The sequence below is a fragment of the Oratosquilla oratoria genome, chromosome 22 (genome assembly GCF_046742065.1).
Source record: "Oratosquilla oratoria isolate Oo_2021 chromosome 22, ASM4674206v1, whole genome shotgun sequence".
In the NCBI taxonomy this organism is placed as follows: domain Eukaryota; kingdom Metazoa; phylum Arthropoda; class Malacostraca; order Stomatopoda; family Squillidae; genus Oratosquilla; species Oratosquilla oratoria.
Window position 1 is genome coordinate 47,291,917 of NC_134798.1, and position 19,094 is coordinate 47,311,010.

General features: G+C 43.6%; 1 protein-coding gene across 1 annotated transcript in view; it reads left to right on the forward strand.

Moving 5' to 3' along the window:
* LOC143037528 (potassium/sodium hyperpolarization-activated cyclic nucleotide-gated channel 3-like) overlaps positions 1 to 18,368 on the forward strand; it is a 21,872-nt gene extending 3,504 nt beyond the window's left edge. The window contains exons 2-4 of the mRNA XM_076205907.1: positions 663 to 780; positions 16,980 to 17,256; positions 17,997 to 18,368. Coding sequence (XP_076062022.1) covers positions 663 to 780; positions 16,980 to 17,256; positions 17,997 to 18,354 — 753 coding nt within the window. The 3' untranslated portion in view covers positions 18,355 to 18,368. The remainder of the gene's footprint in view (positions 1 to 662; positions 781 to 16,979; positions 17,257 to 17,996) is intronic.
* The last annotated feature ends 726 nt before the right edge of the window (positions 18,369 to 19,094 follow it).

Below are 19,094 nucleotides of genomic sequence, written 5' to 3' on the forward strand. Positions count from 1 at the left end.
ACTGGTTGGGCGCCAATTGGTTCTCGTCGTCCCTGGCGCCTGGGTTGGCCCCCTGACTGCGCCCGGAGCAGAGTGGCACTACCTTGGCACTAGACTTCTGTCCTCGTCATTCAACCATGAGTTCCCGAGAGTGCAGCTTCCAGGCCAGGTCGGGGTCGGGGCCCCTGACCTAAGGGCCTAACAGCGGCAGGGCCAGGGTCCCCGCCGCTTGCCTTTCCGGGCATTTGCCCTCTATTGTGCCATAATCCAACATCTCTTTTTTTCCCCCACATATACTGCCCAACGAATCAGCAAGCATCATCACAGTTCACCTCTTAAAGTTACAAACAAACCATTAGCATCCGGTGCCGGACTGACGAGCGGGGGTTCACAACTTATGGCACGCTGCTCACGTGCCACGGCCCATCCCGGACACGTCAGCAGCGATGGCCCACACTTGTTTGGTCAGTCATACCGTTGGTCAGTCAGTCAGTCAGTCAATGTGTCACTCAAGTCAACCCCAGGCGGCTCTAGAAGCCAGAAGGCTTATCGAGTCCTTCCCATACCCCCGCGCACTCCCCCCCCCCAAACCCCCCATTCTCTCCCCCCCCCTCTCGTCTCCAACCGGCTCAGCCATTCTGCACATTCTGCTGACCCATTTTATTGTTATTTGTGACCTACAGGACGTTATCAATTACAACTGCCGCTCTCTCGTGGCGTCCGTACCCTTTTTTGCCAATGCCGACCCTGGCTTCGTCTCAGAGGTCGTCACTAAACTTAAATACGAAGTCTTCTTGCCAGGTTGGTGTCCAAGGAATGATGCACGCCTTGCGCGGCCCACCCCACCCGGACGGCGCCCAACCGTTCCCCACCCACCCAAAAACACACGCAAACACACGTGTACACACACACATACGCACACAAATATACACGCGCACTCTCACAAACACACACGCACACGTTAGAGTCTACATGCCTTACCATCCGACTGAGGGAGACGACAATAAACTATCAAAACACGATTCAGATACAGTAGATAGGATAACGTGAACAGACTAATCATATCTATAGATATAAATAAGAAATGGACTAGTAGGTAATACCGACATACATAAAACAGACCGGGAAATGACCGAACGAAGTCTGACAGATCCAGAGATGACAGACAAATCGGGGTGAGACAAGCATCAAGATAAAGAGGATGAACGCACCGCAGTAAGGAAGACATGTGACAATTGAACGGGATTTTTTTTAAGATTATGTGATAATGGTTGTGTAACAAACATCAATTCTTTCGTGAGTTGAGGATACGTATTCAACACCGTTGATTGAACACAAGGAAAGAAGTGATAGGTCAATGATAAAAAGAAATAAAGTTAGTGACAAAGACTGGACTGGGGATGGTTTCGCTACCCGGGAACCGTGACACCAAACTGAGATAATTGTTTAGAACATGGGGAACCGACAGACTGACATAGTGCATCCCATGACACACTCAGGCAGTTAGACAGGACACACATAAGAACATAAGAATGGAGGACACCGCAAGATACCATAGGATCTACACTATGCAACTCCATCCCCATAACCACCTTAGAAAAGAACATAGGATCTATTGACACACCATAAAAGACAAACACATGTTGAGGAAGGTGGAGGGTGGAGGAGTGGAGGGTGAGTGGTCCGGTCCAGGCTGGGTGGGCCGTGGTCTCAGCCACACGAAAGTCCAGGTGCTGGGAAACTCGGACACGCGTCTCGAGCAGTCCCCGAAGAGTGCCCGCGAGTTTAACGCACAGTCAACTCCGTCTTAGGGCAAATTCGGCAGGGAAGATCCGTTCGTACATACCTCAAACAGGGTACCATAGAACTACAAATGCTTTGTCAAGAAACCACAAATTAAATAGGGTTTGAGAAATGATTAGTAGTAATCACATAGGAAAATAACTTTGAACCGGTCTTTGAAAATGTGGATAAGTTTTTTCTTTATTTTCATATTTCATGACACCAGAGATCAAAATCGTCACAGATAGGCTAGAGAGGTTAGTAAGATTTTGCCTTAACTATTTGAGGTTCTTAAGGTCCTGTGTTGACTCACAAGAAATATAAAAATAATATTCTTGTAATTAGGGGGAACAACTAGCAAAGATTAGAAATCAGAGACATCGACATTTTAGTAAACCCCCAGAAGCAAACCACTTAAACTGTTCAGTGTGGTAACGCTGAGAGGAAAGAAATATTTAAAACAGTAATTAAGGAGTTAGAAGGCTACACATAAATTCGTGAGTTATGACTTATGCCACGGCAGTTTAACGCTAAAGATCAATTACTTTACTTCCTTGGAAGACCAGGACAATGAAATCGGCCAGAAGGATTAGGTAAAGAAGCATAATTGCTATGCTTTGGGAATGTGAGGTTGGTTTAGGATGTCATTTAGTGAAGCTTATTCCTAAAGAACGATGCAGGTCAACACACGAGTTCTCACATTTCCAATAGCAGGGTTGTCAACAAAGCTGAAAGCGAGCGTGTAGATCCTCTAGACCATCACCTTAAGTCAGTTTCAATCTGGCACCAAGGGACAATCAAGAGAATTTGTTTCTAAGGGTAATGATCTGTTAAGCACAGCATAATTAATTCTTAAAGCGAGGGTCACGCTGGGGGAACAATGACTAAAAGTAAGTGGCAGTGATGAGTTGGCACCGGCGTCAAACCCAGGACCGATCGTCGGGAGTCTGCTCGCGGCGACGTGGGCAGGATGGACGGCGTGGCCCAGCACCTTGGGTCTGTTGCCCGCACATTTTGACACACAACACCAATCTTCCGTGTGGTCGGGATACAAGACAAATCACTGTAGTGCTAGTTTAGATTCTGTAGCTCTAAGGTAGTAGTCTAGAAGTCTAATGAAGAGTTTCCATCATCTCCCAGGACGTGATAAACTTCAACTGCAGGGCCTTAGTAGCTTCCGTGCCATTTTTTGCCCATGCGGATGCCCGTTTTGTGACCGACGTGGTTACCAAGCTGAGATACGAAGTTTACCAACCAGGTAGAGTAGTGAGTGGCGAGCTAGTGGTGCATGGAGGCAGAACCAACGCGGTACTCTGCTCTTGGTATTCTGCTCTTGGTATTCTGCTCTTGGTTTACTCGTTCCTATTGACCTTTTTTTTTTCATTTTTTTTTTACTCGATGGCAACTTACCCATGCTTTAGCAGTGGGTAAGGACAGACCTTGTCCATCCAGCTCGTTTAGTTTGCAGTGACTGCACGACTGTCCCGCACTTCACTCGGTTCCGTCCAACAGGTCCGCTGTACTGATCGTCGAGCGCTGAGGTCACCAAAGGGTTGACATAAATATGCGTACAGTGACCTGTGCCCAACCTTTTCGTCTAGTCAAACTAATCTAACTGTAGAAATGCTTTGGAAAATATTTTGTGTAAATCTTGGTTTCTAGAACTAATCTGCATAGCTGCTGTGACAGAAGGTAAGTTGAGAGTCGTTGGTTGCATAACGACAGGAGACTACGGCGATTTTGTGAAGTTGGTATGCATTTATCTTTCAGTCTGAGTATAGTTCTTCTAACCTACTCTCTGAAAAACAGTTTTTCAGTCCCCTTTGTTGCAGGTCGATCTTGTCTTGGGATAAGGTTTTGTCCATCAAGGTCCGAAAGTCTAATTAGTGTAAATATAAGATGACACCGGTGATATTGAGTGAAACTCTTCCTTACAAACGTTATTTGATCTTATTCTGCAACTCAGACCCGTACCCTGACCAGAGTGAAGTCTCGACTAAGCAAGACCCCATTTGGGCTGGGGGATCTCTTCTTGATTGGATAAGATCACCTGATGGCGGTTGAAAAAGACATTCTGCGGTCGCCATAGCAAAATCTATAATGTTTCGGAGAAATAGAAGGTAATAAAGCAAACAAATGCTGCGAAAAAAGAGGCAGTTAGGAATATGCCTTGTCAGTCAGGGAAGGTTGAGGAATAAGGACCTGAGGCGAAGTAGTATAAAAAAGAAAAACAACTGTATACACTGCCATTATTCCAGTAGTAAAATGTATGCCAACAATACATGAACTACCACTCTAGCTATGATGTATACCTTGCCATTTTTCGTGAAGAATCTATGATGTAACCGTTCCTTTAATGCATGTAATTTCCCGAAAACAGTAACTGTCGGAATTAACGGACCTGGGCCGTCCAATCTAAATTAGAGAATGCAATGGGATCATAGGGAGGTTACAGAAAATACGAGGGATTCAAAATCTGCATAGTACAATATGCTTATGCTGTCTAGTGATCTACTCAAATGACAAAAACATGCCATTGGCGGGAGTGTATTTAGGTGTAGTTAATCGGGGAAAAACGAATGGAGGTGTACAGGTGTGCTGGTCATTTGATGTTTCAAAGGTTTCTGGACTAAGTGGTACTCGCCCGAGTACAATCTGATCGCACCCAGGACACAAAGTCCTGCAGTGGGTGTTTATGTGCACGGTATGTTGCTGCGCACAGTCGCCCCACAGAAAGTGGTGGACCTCCAAATGACCAGTTCACACCCAGACATCTTTCAAATTTCACTAGTGACCAAACTAAAACTCGGTCAGACGAGCCTGGAATAATATGCCTATTAACGAGGACTAAGTTGACAACTATCAATCTAACTGAATTTTAAGATCATAGAATTTACCGCAGAAGAAAGCAATAATTGTCAAGTTAACCCAAACGCAGTAAACTAAAATTAGGTTTACATTGAAGAAGTCTGAACTGGGATTGTTATACTCTTACATGACGCGCTCAGATGTTGTTAGAAGAAAACAAGACAGTCATATCTTGACAAGGGAATCTGGGGTCTCATCACAATATAGTTTGGGCCCTTGACGTCAAAATCAGCCTCCTAGTCAAGTCCTTGGCACTGGACCTAGTTTCTGCAGCCAAGCCCTTGGCCAAGACCGTACCTATTCAAATTCTTGGCCTTAGTTCGGGCTCAGCAACTCTTCTCAGACATCCTCGCGCCCAACCCTGCTAGTCGAATCCTTGCCCTTGGACCCAGCTCCACCTATCGAGCCTGAGTCACAGCCCTCCTGGGCTTTTGGCTTCTTCTTTGAATTCCATCCATAACCGAAATTTCGCATTTCATTTTTTGTTTCTAGTATAGACTTAAGTGTAATGAAAACCCAACTTCATTCTTTGTGACCCAAGAAGTTGTATACCGTATAGGTTGTAAATGAATTACAAAGCATGGGCAAGTTGTATAATGTAAACAAGTTGTGTTAAAGAGGTCAAAGGAGTTGGAAGAATTATAAATGAAAGGATGAACAAAAGCATTAGAAAGTGTAGGACTTGTAAGGTATCTAGAACGAAAATGTCACGTAAAAACTAGTGAAATTGGAAAAAGTAAAATATATGGAGGATTTACAGACTTCAAATGAGTTACTGAATACAGACACATTGTAGTTTTGTAGAATTTTAAAATATGAATGCTGTGGACGTAGAAAATATTTTGACGGGGGGAAATCTAAAACCGTGAAGCAGGTACTGTATGTGCAGAAGTAAATAATGGGGCATTTGTAGAATGTAAAACAAAGAGTGACATTGAGGAGTTCCAGGCTGTGAAGAAGACAAGAGGAAACAAATTGTAGGACAAATGATAGGAGTGGGTTCAAGAATGACAACAAATTATAAAATGTTGAATATATCGAGTGATTAACTTCATCAATATCACATGGTATAGTGTTCCAAGTGCTAGATGAGGTATTTATACAGCTAGATCCGATTTTTGGGTCAAAGTTCAACCCTCCGCTGTCACAGAAAAATCCTCCATTGCACAGCGATTTCTCATTGATTTGACGCTTAGGACACAGGAAGAGTTTATGTGCATTATAATTGTAAATGTTATAGGAAATCAAGTGCCTGAGGAGTTGAGGTAAACAAGCATACAACAAGCATACAAGGTCTCAGAGACTTAGGTGATCCCTGGCGTCTACAGTGCTGACCAGGAACAAAAGTTATGGGCTAAAAGTGTGTAAGAAAAAACAGGAATTGTGTAAGAGCCCAAAGAATTGTAAGATACAACCAAAATACATCAAAATATCTAAAATAGGAAATGCGGAGTTTCAGGATGTAAAATATGACCATCGTTCTCTCCTGGGATGGCTGATAAAAAAAATGTTGGATTGGTTGTGAGAACATGCGAAAGGTGACTTCAAAAGTTAAATCCCTTAAGAAGGTGGAAAAGAAAGCAAGAGTTTAGTTCCGAGTTTGTTCCTGATCGGTTTCGCTCTAAGCTTCTTCAGAAGCGAAGCAGACGGTATACATTTACAAACCGACTCCACGTTTCCGTCACCTAGGAAGGACTCTCGGGTAGTCAGGCAGAAGTATACAAAAAATATTACAATTAAAATGCCAGTTAACAGTTTTGGGGTGTTACAAGTTTTATCCAAAATGTGGAAATGTACCTGTTAATTCTAAATGTGGTAATGATTTATTGTATACTTCAACCCGACCACCTGGTAGTCTTTCCTATGTGGTGGGAACGTGGAGTCGGTTTGTAAATGTATACAGTCACCTTCGCCCAAGGGAAACATCCCTCTGAAGAAGCTTAAAGCGAAATCGGTCAGGAATAAGCTCGGAACTAGATCCACGTCTTCTTTCTCCACCTTCTTCAACTTGTCACAATGTCTCAACATAAACCACTTAAGAATGTGATGGGACTAATCTGGCACTAGAAATAAAAATTATTAAAAGAAAACTAGTGGACATTAGTGTCCCTAGACAGAGAATGAGCCAATGAAGAGAGAAATAAGTACTAGAATATCAAAAACCTAAGACAAGATACAAGCAAATAGCACAGTTGTGATGAAATACGTTTACAGAATCGGGAAAGGGGTATGGAGACTGGAAGGACGAAATCAGAAGGCAAGGTGACTGTACGTATAGTAAAGGTAAGCAAACTTGACATGAAACGTTGGACTTTTCTGTACAGTGGAGGTGACTAGAAGGGAAACTCAGCGCTCAAACATCGGATAAAGCGAACTCAAGTGGAGTGCGAGGCAGTCGGATGCAATGGAGATGGAGGCTGCATTCTCTGCCTCAAACTTCTTCTCTCTCCTTGGCAACTCTTTTCTATCCTGAAAGTATCCTTTCGTTTGTACTGTACTGCTGTTGTGCAGATGGCTGTTACCGTTGTTGTTGATGTTGTGGTTGTGGTGGTGGTGGTGGTCCTCGTCACTAAGGCGTGTTGTGGCTCAAGTGGTAATAGCTGCACGGTCCCTCCGACACGCCCCATCTCCTGGGACCCGCGCTCAATCGTGGTGCAGTGGTGCTTTGGTGGTGGTGATGAAGGTGGTTATGGCGGTGCTGAAGCTTGTAAATCGCTATGTATATTTATCATTATTTAATTGATACCACCACTTCTTGTAGCAGATGTGGTTTGTGTTGTGGTGTGGATAGCTAACCACGTGTTTGGTGTTGAGCTGCCAGTGTACAGTAGATGTAGAGGCCGTTGTAGCAGCAAAAACCCATACACGTAGTCCAACTTGTAGCATAGAAAGTAGGCTAGACAATGTAGACTAACGCTGCAAGGAAAGGGATGACCTTACCCTCACAGTGCAGCTGATACCAGCATTCAACGGCACACCAGGCAAACCCTGACTGCCCACATTTTTACGGATTCGCAGACCAACATTTAGTGCAAAATTTGGATGACAGCTTACTGAACCCAAGACAAAATTTTGATGAACCAAAATTTTTGACGGCCAATTAGATATCTTACGAACCTTTTGAATTTGAGCAGTGTTTTTGACGGCCTATCGGTGTCCCTGATGACCCGACAAACACAGTATCTTGGCGTGCACCACTGATTGAGGGCAACGCGATTACAAAATTCTTAACTCGTTCTTAAAACGTAATGTGCCAGGTCATGAACGAAGACTACGCTCGAACATGTTCTCCCGCACTCACAAAGGTCTTTTTCATGGCAACGACCAAAAATCTTCTGGACGCCGCAGCCAGGTCCGAGTACCGTAGCCGGACACGAACGCCGTGAATTGTTTGTTCCGCAGCCATGCGATATGATGAGTGATGCCTTTCATCCCGAAGCCAGACTTTATTTCGGTGCAATTTGAATAGCAGATGTAATCGGTATTCGGTGGAAAACTTCACGTTTGTTTGCATTGACGAAATCACGTTGCCTGATGCTGTTCCGTCATTGTCTGGCCCAGTTCCTTGGCCAGTCTGGTAAAGCTGTCACCTTTTGCTGCTTCAGAGGCAAGTCATGTGGGCCTCGATAAGGCATAGAAGGACCAAGGTATTCTGGAGGCGAATGAAAAGCCTCGTATGAATATGAATTTGAGAGAGACCTCTGATGGTCATAGCTTAATGCTCTTCATATATGCACTGGGTGGTGGTTATCAAACACCGTCATAGCGTCAACTTCCATAAATGCCTATACTTTCTGGTAGGCATGTCCTCCAGGAAGGGATTTTTATCAGATACTTTTTGCAAGTTGGATGTGAGCCATCTCGGTAAAGAGTTGGCCGTCACCTTCGAATGCAAGGTAGGTCAAAGAGACCTTGGGTGGAGAAACCCACAAATAGAACAGACGGCTGGAATTCATAAAGAGGTGGATATGTGTGTGTGTGTATACAGTATATATATATATATATATATATATATATATATATATATATATATATACATATACAGATATGTCTATATATATATATATATATATATATATATATATATATATAATTCCGACAGTTGTCCCCGGGCTTGAAACGAGACTTGCGCCGAGGCAAGGCCGTCGCTCTACCGACTAAGCTACTGAGACTATAAGATTCGGTAACTTAGTAGCTTAGTCGTAGAGCGACGGCCTTGACTCCGCGCAAGTCTCGGTTCGAGTCCGGGGACAACTGTCGGAATTATTTGATTGACATCGTTATTGATGATTCTATTCAGATATGTATATATATGTAATATATATATATATATATATATATGTATATATGTGTATGAAATAGATCTGAGGTTGAACCTAAGGTCTTTTGCGTAGTATATGAAACTGAATGATATTTTGAAAACATGATGGAAGTTGTCAGCCACGGGTGAAGTATCGCATGGAAGACGAGTCTGACAAGACTTCAGGTGGTGGATTGTGAAGCCCCACGTTGTCAAACGTCTTTCAAGTGTCCCTCGTAACGAGTCAAAGACGGACTTCGACACACAGGGACGATAGATTACTCTACATCTACATAACACAAAGTTCTACTTGGCATGAGTTTAAATACAGTTTGATAATTTTCATGTGGTGGATTGTGAAGACCCACGTTCTCAAACGTCTTTCAGTGTTCCTCGTAACGAGTCAAAGACGGACTTCGACACACAGGGGCGATAGATTACTCTACATCTACATAACACAAAGTTCTACTTGGCATGAGTTTAAATACAGTTTGATATTTTTCATGTGAATTTGTTTCTGAATATTTTTCTTCCATTCTACTTTTTCTACTACTCCTTAATCCAGCTATCCTTCTTTTCCACTAATGGGATGCGCGTTTCTTTCCATTTATACATAATACATGTCTACTTCTAAAGGCCTTGAAGAGATTTTTTCCCTTTGTGTCTCAGGTTACTGGTCTTTGTTCCTGTCATTGCTCGAAAGACGAGAACATGACCCTCCTTGTCCAGAAATAGAGAGCTTTTCCTACTTATTTCTTGTACAGGAGCTTCTGCATGCGAGTGACCTATTTTTGGGATGATCATATGAATTCGTCTCTTGATTTATGATCCGATTCCTACTCTATGTACAACTCGAGCCTGAGGTTCTTAACCCGTTTCTGCTACTTACACTCATTTTCTTTCTCCCAGTAGCTACGACAGCGAACCCCATTTTCGTGTCATCGCCTCAGCCAGCTCTTGTCATATCACAACCGATCACCTATAAGGCAAGAGGAAAAAGATTTCCCTGACGACGGATCAAGTATGATGCGACCTTCCGTACGTCCCAGGTCGTGGCTTCCAGATTAGATCATCTGCTCCTCATATTTCTTTTAGATTCCAGTTGGATCATGCACTCCTCAGGAAGGAGATCCTGCGGCTCATCTTCCTTCAGATCGTGGTTGAGTGCCTCATATATTTAGAAATACATGGTTCTCTTTTTTTCTCTTTCACTTTCTCTTATGACTGTGATTCTTAAGTCTTCAAAGTACTCATGGTTCTCCTGTTGATTGTTTACATTTGTCAATCCAAAATTTTGCATCGTGATTCCAAGGCTCTGTGGTTCACTCCTTTCATTTCCGAAATTTTTTTCTCCCCCTTATAAAAGTCCGTGATTTTGCGCCGCGTTCTTTTCCGTTAACGAACTACCATTTTTCTATCTAAAAAAAATTTGTAGACAATTCTGCGAAACACGAAATTCAAACAATTTTCTCCGTTTTCATTCCGTTCCTGTGCGTCCAACCGAATTCGTTTACGCGATCTTCACCCGATTTACCGATCATGTATAGCGTGTGTCGAAGAGCATTTGCCATCAGATCAATGACGTCAAGACTTACAGTCCTTCAATCGGTGGTTTTGCACACCACACGGGAGACTTGCCACCTTAAATTTTGACACTTGCTGGTGGGTATGATACAGCTACTGAATTACCCTGCCACCTCTCCCTATATCGCCTCAACCCACAAATTATTCTACCCTGAGATCTAAAACTCCCTACCTTCTTTTATCTGTCCCTACAATTTCGTACGTACACACTTAAGAGATTGCATACACTAACACGGTGAACATCAGCCAAGTTTATTAATAGTATATCTACTTTATCTAATTCTAAGTAAGGTATATGTTTTCTAAATGTATTTTTATCTATTTTTCAATATGCTTATACAAAGAATCAGGATAAATGTAGGCACACACAAAAGAACTACACCCAGAATTGACAAACTCCTCTCCTGTCTGTCCCTTTCATTCATTCATTCACACACACACACACACATACACACAAAACCTCTCTCTCAATTTTTATTCCCCCACACCTTAGGATAATTCACTTTCCCTAAGATTCTTGATTTCTAATCTCACTTCCTACGTGTCATGACTTAAAGAACTGGATGAACTCGTTTGTTTGTTTGTTTGTTTGTTTGTTTGTGGATGTATGGATACATGTAAAATATATGGTTGAATATCACTGACGACACACACGATTTTCTCGTGTACACTGGCAACCAAAAAGTGCTAAATAAAACAACTCCAGACAACGTCAAGCCTACGGACACCACAGCAAGTCTGCAAGTTATCATCTATATAACAAGATGGACCTTCCGTAGCCTCATAATCAAAGACAGGTGCCACCCCGTACAAGCCCTCTTCAAGAAGTGAGCCTGTCACACATGTAACAATGGTGACTGTAGTCACCTTACCTCTACTTACATCGGCTCCACTGCGACCACCTTTACGAAGAGGATCACATATCAGACTGTCCAATCCGACGCCATAATACCATTTGCTATGGTACACAGTCAAAACACCACAGTCCCAAAAAAGTCAACAGGTTTCGACTGAGAACTACAGAAGATGCATACATATATACACAATCGAAAATTAACATGTAGCGCCCCTCAGAACTAAGCCTCTCTTAACTCCGCAAATCATCAGCAACAAGCTCTCGCTCTTCCAACGCGCTGATTGGCCGAACCAGTCTTGCTACTTTCGCGTACGCATCCGCCAGCCTCACTAACACCGCGTATTCACCTGCTACAGATAAGAAAGTCAGCCTGCCACTTGACTCCATTTTCCTCAAGATGGTCCACGATAGACCGAAAGACGTCTAGAGAATTTGGAGATGGAAGTTGGAATAAAAAGAAAATACGAAGAAAATCGCTCTCATCAGTAAAACAGAAAGACTAGACAAATAAACAATGCAGTCACCACTGTAGACTTCAACTTGCACACACCTATTTTACCCTCTTTTCTACGGGCTGTGTTTATGGTACTTATCCGTTTGCAGCCCTCGGACAATTCATCTCCAACACCTTAACCTTTCCTCATAACACCCCTATAAGCGTCTGTAATTCTCCCATATACAATTGCTCCGTATCATCCCAACCCTTGGTTTAGACCTTCCTAAACACGAATTTCGTGCCGATAAATGTACTTTTGAAAACAAAGACGTCTCCCTCTTTTATGATTCTTTCAATTGTTCTCTCCAATTCTCATTTTGCTTTTATTGACATTCATTCTCCCCTTAATCCTCTGCAAACATTATTAATTCACCGTTCAACTATTTCTTTCCCAAATCCACGCCTCTTCTATTTACCCTTACCTTCATTTCTCTCGACTCCATCCATATATCAGAAAGCCATGTGGACATCACACAACCCTTCTTCAATCCCACATCCACATTAATTCTCTTTTCTTGATATTCTTTATGCACTAAGCAAACTTCTGCCTAGACACAGTTCTTGTTCTTTCGCAAACCCTCACGGATCGAGCTACAGTACAAAGACCTGCTTCACCCATTTCTCCATCTATCTCATTTCTCCGCCACATTAGATGTGTGCGTGTGTATACGTAATATACATTATACTATATATCCATATATAAATGTTTAAATATATATGCACAAGTACATACATATAAATGCCCGCGTGAAGCAGTGATTAACATTCCTGCCTCGAACGCAGGAGTCCCGGGTTTGATCCTCGATAAGTGCTAACCAATTGTTCAACTCGCACTTTCATGACTTCCCAACCTCTCTCTGCAAATGTGGACATCAGAGGTTCAGTATACCAGTGTTGGATTCCAGCGTTAACAATTAATCTACATGGTGAAGCTGAGTACGCTGTCTTAAGACTGTATTCACAACCACAGCCATTCGTTGCACCATTCAACCTCACCAAACCGGATTCAATCGCCGTTGTGAGGTTCAACGGCTGTATTGTTCCCCAGTGGATAGTATGGTCCTGCGGTGGACCTTTAATGTTGAATGCCACATTTATACATGTATATGTACATACATGTTACATGTAGATGTAAATATGCATATACGTATATTACATATGTACATGATATACATAAATATGCATATATTGCATTTCCCCTAGTACATGTGGAGCACAAGTGTTGTTTCTTTAATCTTCAACCATCATCCATCCTTTGCAATCCTTAAAACCTCTCAGCTTTTCAATCTTCCCCGCAATAATTCTCCCGATATTCTGTTTCTCCCTCTCCCCTCTTCAGCATATGCATGACCACATACTACATGCATACGTACACAGATTAATCTAAGGAACCTCAGGAAATCTTTCTGCGACATCTGCCTCCAGTGACGGTAATCAACCCCTCACTCTCACCCACGACTTCGTAGTGGTGACCAGTGATTGGATTCAGTCGGTTCTTACCAGTGCGTACGCACCTGTTCTTGGAATTTCATGAGCTCCGCAAGCAGGTTATAAAAAATTGTCTTATACAGGCTATAATACAGCCTAAGTGATATCTGCATGCTACTGGCCTAGTGAGAGAAACTGGTTTTTTTTTTTTAATCCCACCACTGGTGGTGATTATATATCCTTCGTACAGAGAAGTGCTTCGTCTTTTAATCTGCCATGCTATTTCATTCAACCGCACGCGACCCCTACGGAAGCAATAGGAACTCCTCTGAGGCGTGATAACCAAACCCAAGGATTGGCTGGAGCCCAGGAACCATGTACGCTCTACAACGACCAGAGATGGAGCGATGCCTGAAGACCAACGGATGACCTCCCTGACGAACTCCACTTGCGAAGTGCTTCTCGACCTTGACCCTGAGAGGATAGAGCTCCATGTGTTGCTAGACACGTTGGAGTTCGCGAACTAAAGATCCCGACCGAAGATGTGCATAATTCCTTTGTGACAACGAGCAAGGGACACCCCCACAGGGCCAGTACTGAGAAGAACCCTTCTCGTATGGTTCACTAAGGAGGGTCTATGAGACATGTTCTCCTTCTTCGGGTATGAAGATATGAATTTATAGACGTTGGGGTCTGGCGCCACTGAAGCAAGCACATCGCCCTTGACAAGGCTGGCCCGTTTTACAAGTCGTATCTTATTTCTTGCCTGATCGTGCAACTCGTTCACACACACAAACACTCAAAGTCAGCAAAATTTGCGGATGTATTGAAGATAAATGCAAAATTACATTTCCACTGACAACTGTGTGTGTGTGTGTGTGTGTGTGTGTGTGTGTGTGTGTGTGTGTTCGTTCGTGTTCTATTAATGATTACACAAGATTTAGGTTTCCATTTATTGTACTCGTTCACCACAAATCTCTCCCATTGAACATGTTTTCGGCACCCTGAAGGATGATCAATATATAGGAAGAGCATGTCACCGGTAGTGAGGTCATAAATCTTACCTTTCAATGCTTACTCATCCTACTCCTCATATACCCAAAGAAAAAAGAAAAATATAAAAAGATCGCCGTGTCGGAAATGAAGTTAATCTTTTGAGTTCAGCAAAATTACGTCGTGGAAAACCGCTTTTCTTTTAGTCCAGACAACGCTAGAATATGGCACAGGAAATTTCTAATAAATCCCAAACCTATGTTATTGGTATAACGTCAAGATCTTCGGAGTTTTTATCTGCTACAGGTGATGTAGATGACAAGAAGACCAAAGTACATGCTTGTCACTATTGTCTGTGTCTTTAAAAGTATTTGGCATTCGTAGTTTTCAAACCATCCTTGATTTGCCAATACAGAACTACGAATGGTCACAAAGACATCTCCCGCTGCAAGTGTCACTCGAGTACTGTACAACGATCCAGGGCCTCGGGAGGAAGTTTCCGAGTGACTCAAAACTTTTGTAATAAGAAATGAAATTATAATAATAATAGTAAATGAAAAAAATCAGATGTCAAAAATGCTGAAGTAGATAGATGATGAAGTAGATCTGGTCAAACTTACCAGAGGACGAGCCTAAGGTCCTGTGGCTTTACCTGCCCCCCATTCCAACACACGCAGGACTAAACAAACCTTCCGCTACAAGTCACCCTTCTAAGAGCTTCTGCTGCCCCGACCTAACTTGGGTGATCCCACCAGCCTAGCAACCTCATCTACGAGAAGTGGAAAGCACGATGGACGATTTTCTTTTTCTAATATATAAAACTTTCATCACCAGGAGAAGTATTCTGATAAGTATTATGACAACTTGAAAGCAATTGCCCCAACATCACAAGAGCCGAAGATCAATTAAACGACACAAGAAACCGGGTGATCATATGACCACTAAGGATTCCAACCAGTCATGAGTGAAATGGAGAATACATGTAAAACTGATAATGAGTATGTCTGACGTGAATCTGCTCCCCAACTTGTGCATAATATATTGATCACGTAGGGTGTCGAATACTCTGAATTGGGAAGACGAATATATAAAATCCTCAATTTTACGGAAAGTTTTAGACATATACTAACAAAGTTACCATGTAAGTTTATTTAATAACACTAAATAGTCTAGTCTTCCTTTCCTAGTTATAGCTCTCATTATTTCACCCAGGTCCAAAACTGACAGGATGACTGACAACCCATTTCTATGGGAAGACTGCGAATGTCATCCAGTAATCTTACTTCCTCAGCAGTTTTTCCTCACTTGTTATGAATAAAAATAAATTATAATTCAACCAGTTGTGCATTAAATATGTAGTTACAGACTAATGAGTAGTAGCCCCCCCCCCTTTACACACACAAACAAAGACACACGCATGAAGATTTACACTTTCTTTCACGTCTCATGGTTATATACAAAAACTCGACTTCCTTAATACTTTTACTTCACCCTCTGAACGTAACGTACCTCACTTTAATCTGGACACAAAACACAACAAAATTTCTAAACCATTCTAAGTAAATCACAAGTTTACACAAACGTAATCTCCTCCCATACACTTCCCAAAAAACGTATACCTTTATATCAACTTTCCTTTACCAAACGTACAAAATTTCAATAATTCCATTTGTAATATCGCATGGACTAATATTACTAATACTAAATTTGATTGACCATGATGGTTTGTTAGTATATGCAGTAGACTAGACGTAGGAGAGAGAGTTGCATCAACTTTCTTGTTTAGACCCGTAGCTGGCTTTGCAGTTTGAAGCTGTTCTGCATGGAAGTATTTAACTAACAACTGAGAAATATCTTAAGTTGTGCATCCTGAACTAATTACTTACACAAGGTATTCCATTCCTGTCTAAATACTAGTGATGAGGCCAAGCGATATCTGTCATCTTTTACTTTACATACGTCTTATACCTCCCCCCCCTGTTTGAACGCTCGTGCCCAGTTACCCCCCCCCCTCACACTCAGGCGTGCGTAAACCACTATTCATGTGCGTGCGTGCGTGAGGTTTTTTTTTTTCATATAGAACCACTCAAGCGACGCGTCCACTCGCTGTGGTACGGCGACCGATCTCCCCGTCAATCTCAGAAGTCCCTGTTTCGGGAACCGGTTTTCTAGAACAGCTAATCGGACTCATGTTACCGGTGTCTGCATGTGGCGAGGCACTCAGATATAGCTACTATGTACATATCTATGTTGTTGCATGCTGTTTATACTGTACTTACATTAATTGTGTGTGTGTGTGTGTGTGTGTGTGTGTGTGTGTGTGTGTGTGTGTGTGTGTACGCCAGTATGAAAATTTCAATTATATGTATATATATAGATACGCATTATGTATATACTTTTACCCATGTGTTGATATATACATATATATTCATGCATATACTGATGCATATATTGATATATTCACATATATATATATATATGCATATACAGTATATACACATATATATACACATGTATACCTATGTATTTGAATCTAGTCACAGGAGAGAGAGAGAGAGAAAGAGAGAGAGAGAGAGAGAGAGAGAGAAAGAGAGAAAGAGAGAGAGAAGGTTGTATATGTCTGCGTGTGATGTAGTTATCATCACCAACCACATTATTAAAGAGACCATTACTTATTGCTCTTCGCCTGGCAGGAGACATTATCATCAAAGAAGGAACGATCGGCAACAAGATGTTCTTCATCCAAGAAGGCATCGTGGACATCGTCATGTCAAACGGCGAGGTGGCCACCTCACTTAGCGACGGTTCGTATTTTGGCGAAATTTGCCTTCTAACGAACGCAAGGAGGACGGCGTCGGTCCGAGCAGAGACCTACTGTAACCTCTTCAGCCTCAGCGTGGAGCATTTCAACACCGTTCTCGACTCGTACCCACTCATGAGGAGAACGATGGAGAGTGTGGCTGCTGAGAGGTAAGATCCCCCGAGAGGAATCATGAACCGTTCTCTCGTTCTCTTCATAAAATTCAAAGTTATATCTCTTTTAGTAGGGATCTGTCCAATTCGGACATCTCCAATGATTGTAAAAAGATCCAAAATGTATTCAAACGGAAGAAAGTGTTTCTGGTATTCAAAACGTATTTTGGAGCTTCTCATTCCGAATATCGGACATTTCTGAACTTTAAAGATTCCCGATAGTAGGAACTATCTGTGCCCCTATTCTGAAGTGATTCTTGGGAGGCTTTAACGCCTTCAGTACAGAGATGTCCCTTGTAGCTATTGTTGCAGTGAACGCCCCGCAAGACACTTTTGCACCTGAGGTTCGGAGTTCGTCCGATCCTCAGCTGAACAGAATCTTCTGGTGCTGCTCGAGTTTATATATTGATATCAAAATCCCTGAGCACTCCGGTATCGGGTTTAATTTCGGTTACCCTTACGGTTATATCAAGTTATTGAGGATTTATATAATGTGTCGTTCAGTACAGACACCCAAGGCTTTCGACTTCTTGTAACAAAATGGAACCCCTTTTTAGCATGTTTTAGCATGGGGGGCGGGGAATGAATAGAACTACGAGTTAGACTGTTTGGATAGGAAGCGTAAGAAATCGAGTAAGTTGGTTAACCAATGTATTTGTCAGTACTTGTTGTTTAATTTTACTGTTGATTGAACAACACCGCAGGTCCATGGACTAACTGCCTTCCTCTGCCCGCAGGCTCAACAAGATCGGAAAGAACCCGTCGATAGTGAGCAACCGGGAGGACCTGACCAACGACTGCAAGACCGTGAATGATATCGTGAACGCGCTGGCTTCGGTCGCGACAGAGCAGGCTGACGGAGGGACGAGTTCGGAGGAGTCTGTGGCCACGCACGAGGGCCTGGGCCCGCGGTTGCACCACAACGTCCTCGACCTCGGCTCGATCGGCAAGGCACTCGCCAAGGGTCACTTACCACGGCCACGAAGTGAAAACAATTTCGCCCTCTCGCAAGAGCAGTCCTCTGGGGGTCTGCAGCGCAACCGGCCCTCGTTCCACAAGTCCGACACTTTTCACAAAGAGACGAGTTTTCAATAGCATGAGGCCCCCGCCCACATCGGCGCGGCACTCGTGGGAGCAAGCGCGGCTTCCTCCCACGCGGCCGCGCTTGTGGGCGCGACCGCAGCTCCTGCTCACGCTGCGGCCTTGGTTGGCGCAACAGCTGACCTGTTCCTTAGCGTGGTCAAGCAGGGATGCGGAGGAGCTGCGGCCGCTCCGGGGGACGCCTCGGACGGCACCTACACGTGACCCAGTCGTCACCTGGATCGTAGTTGCAACTAGTGACCACCTGGGAGTGAGGGTGAGGTGATGCTTCCTGCCATACCAGTGAACCAGCTATGTGTCGTATGGGCCGTGTCGAGCCCACAATCAAACAGGCAAATGCAACAATGGCTGTACCGTGGGAGGCGGGACTTTGACCCTCCTGTTTGTCCAGCACAAACACGAAGGTCCCGCGCCGCCCTGGCCGCCGCCGCGCGGTCGCAGCGCGCGAGAGCGGGGCGGTGCGGGGCGTGAGGGCGGCGGCGTTTTACATGAGGGGGCAGCCAGTGCCTGTGCCAGTGCCGATATGTGCTTCTGTAAGTTTAACGAGTCAGCGTGAGTGTGCATATGTGCTTGTGTTCGCGGTGCCGGAGCGGTGCTGAGTGCAGCCGAAAAAGTCAGTCGTGGCCGTCGCGTCGTTGTCATCTTCGCCTCTCCCAGATGCAGCAGCAGCAGCGTGCCTGCTGCAGACGGTGGGCAGCGTAGCGTAGCGACCCGCACCCAAGAGCAGCAGCAGC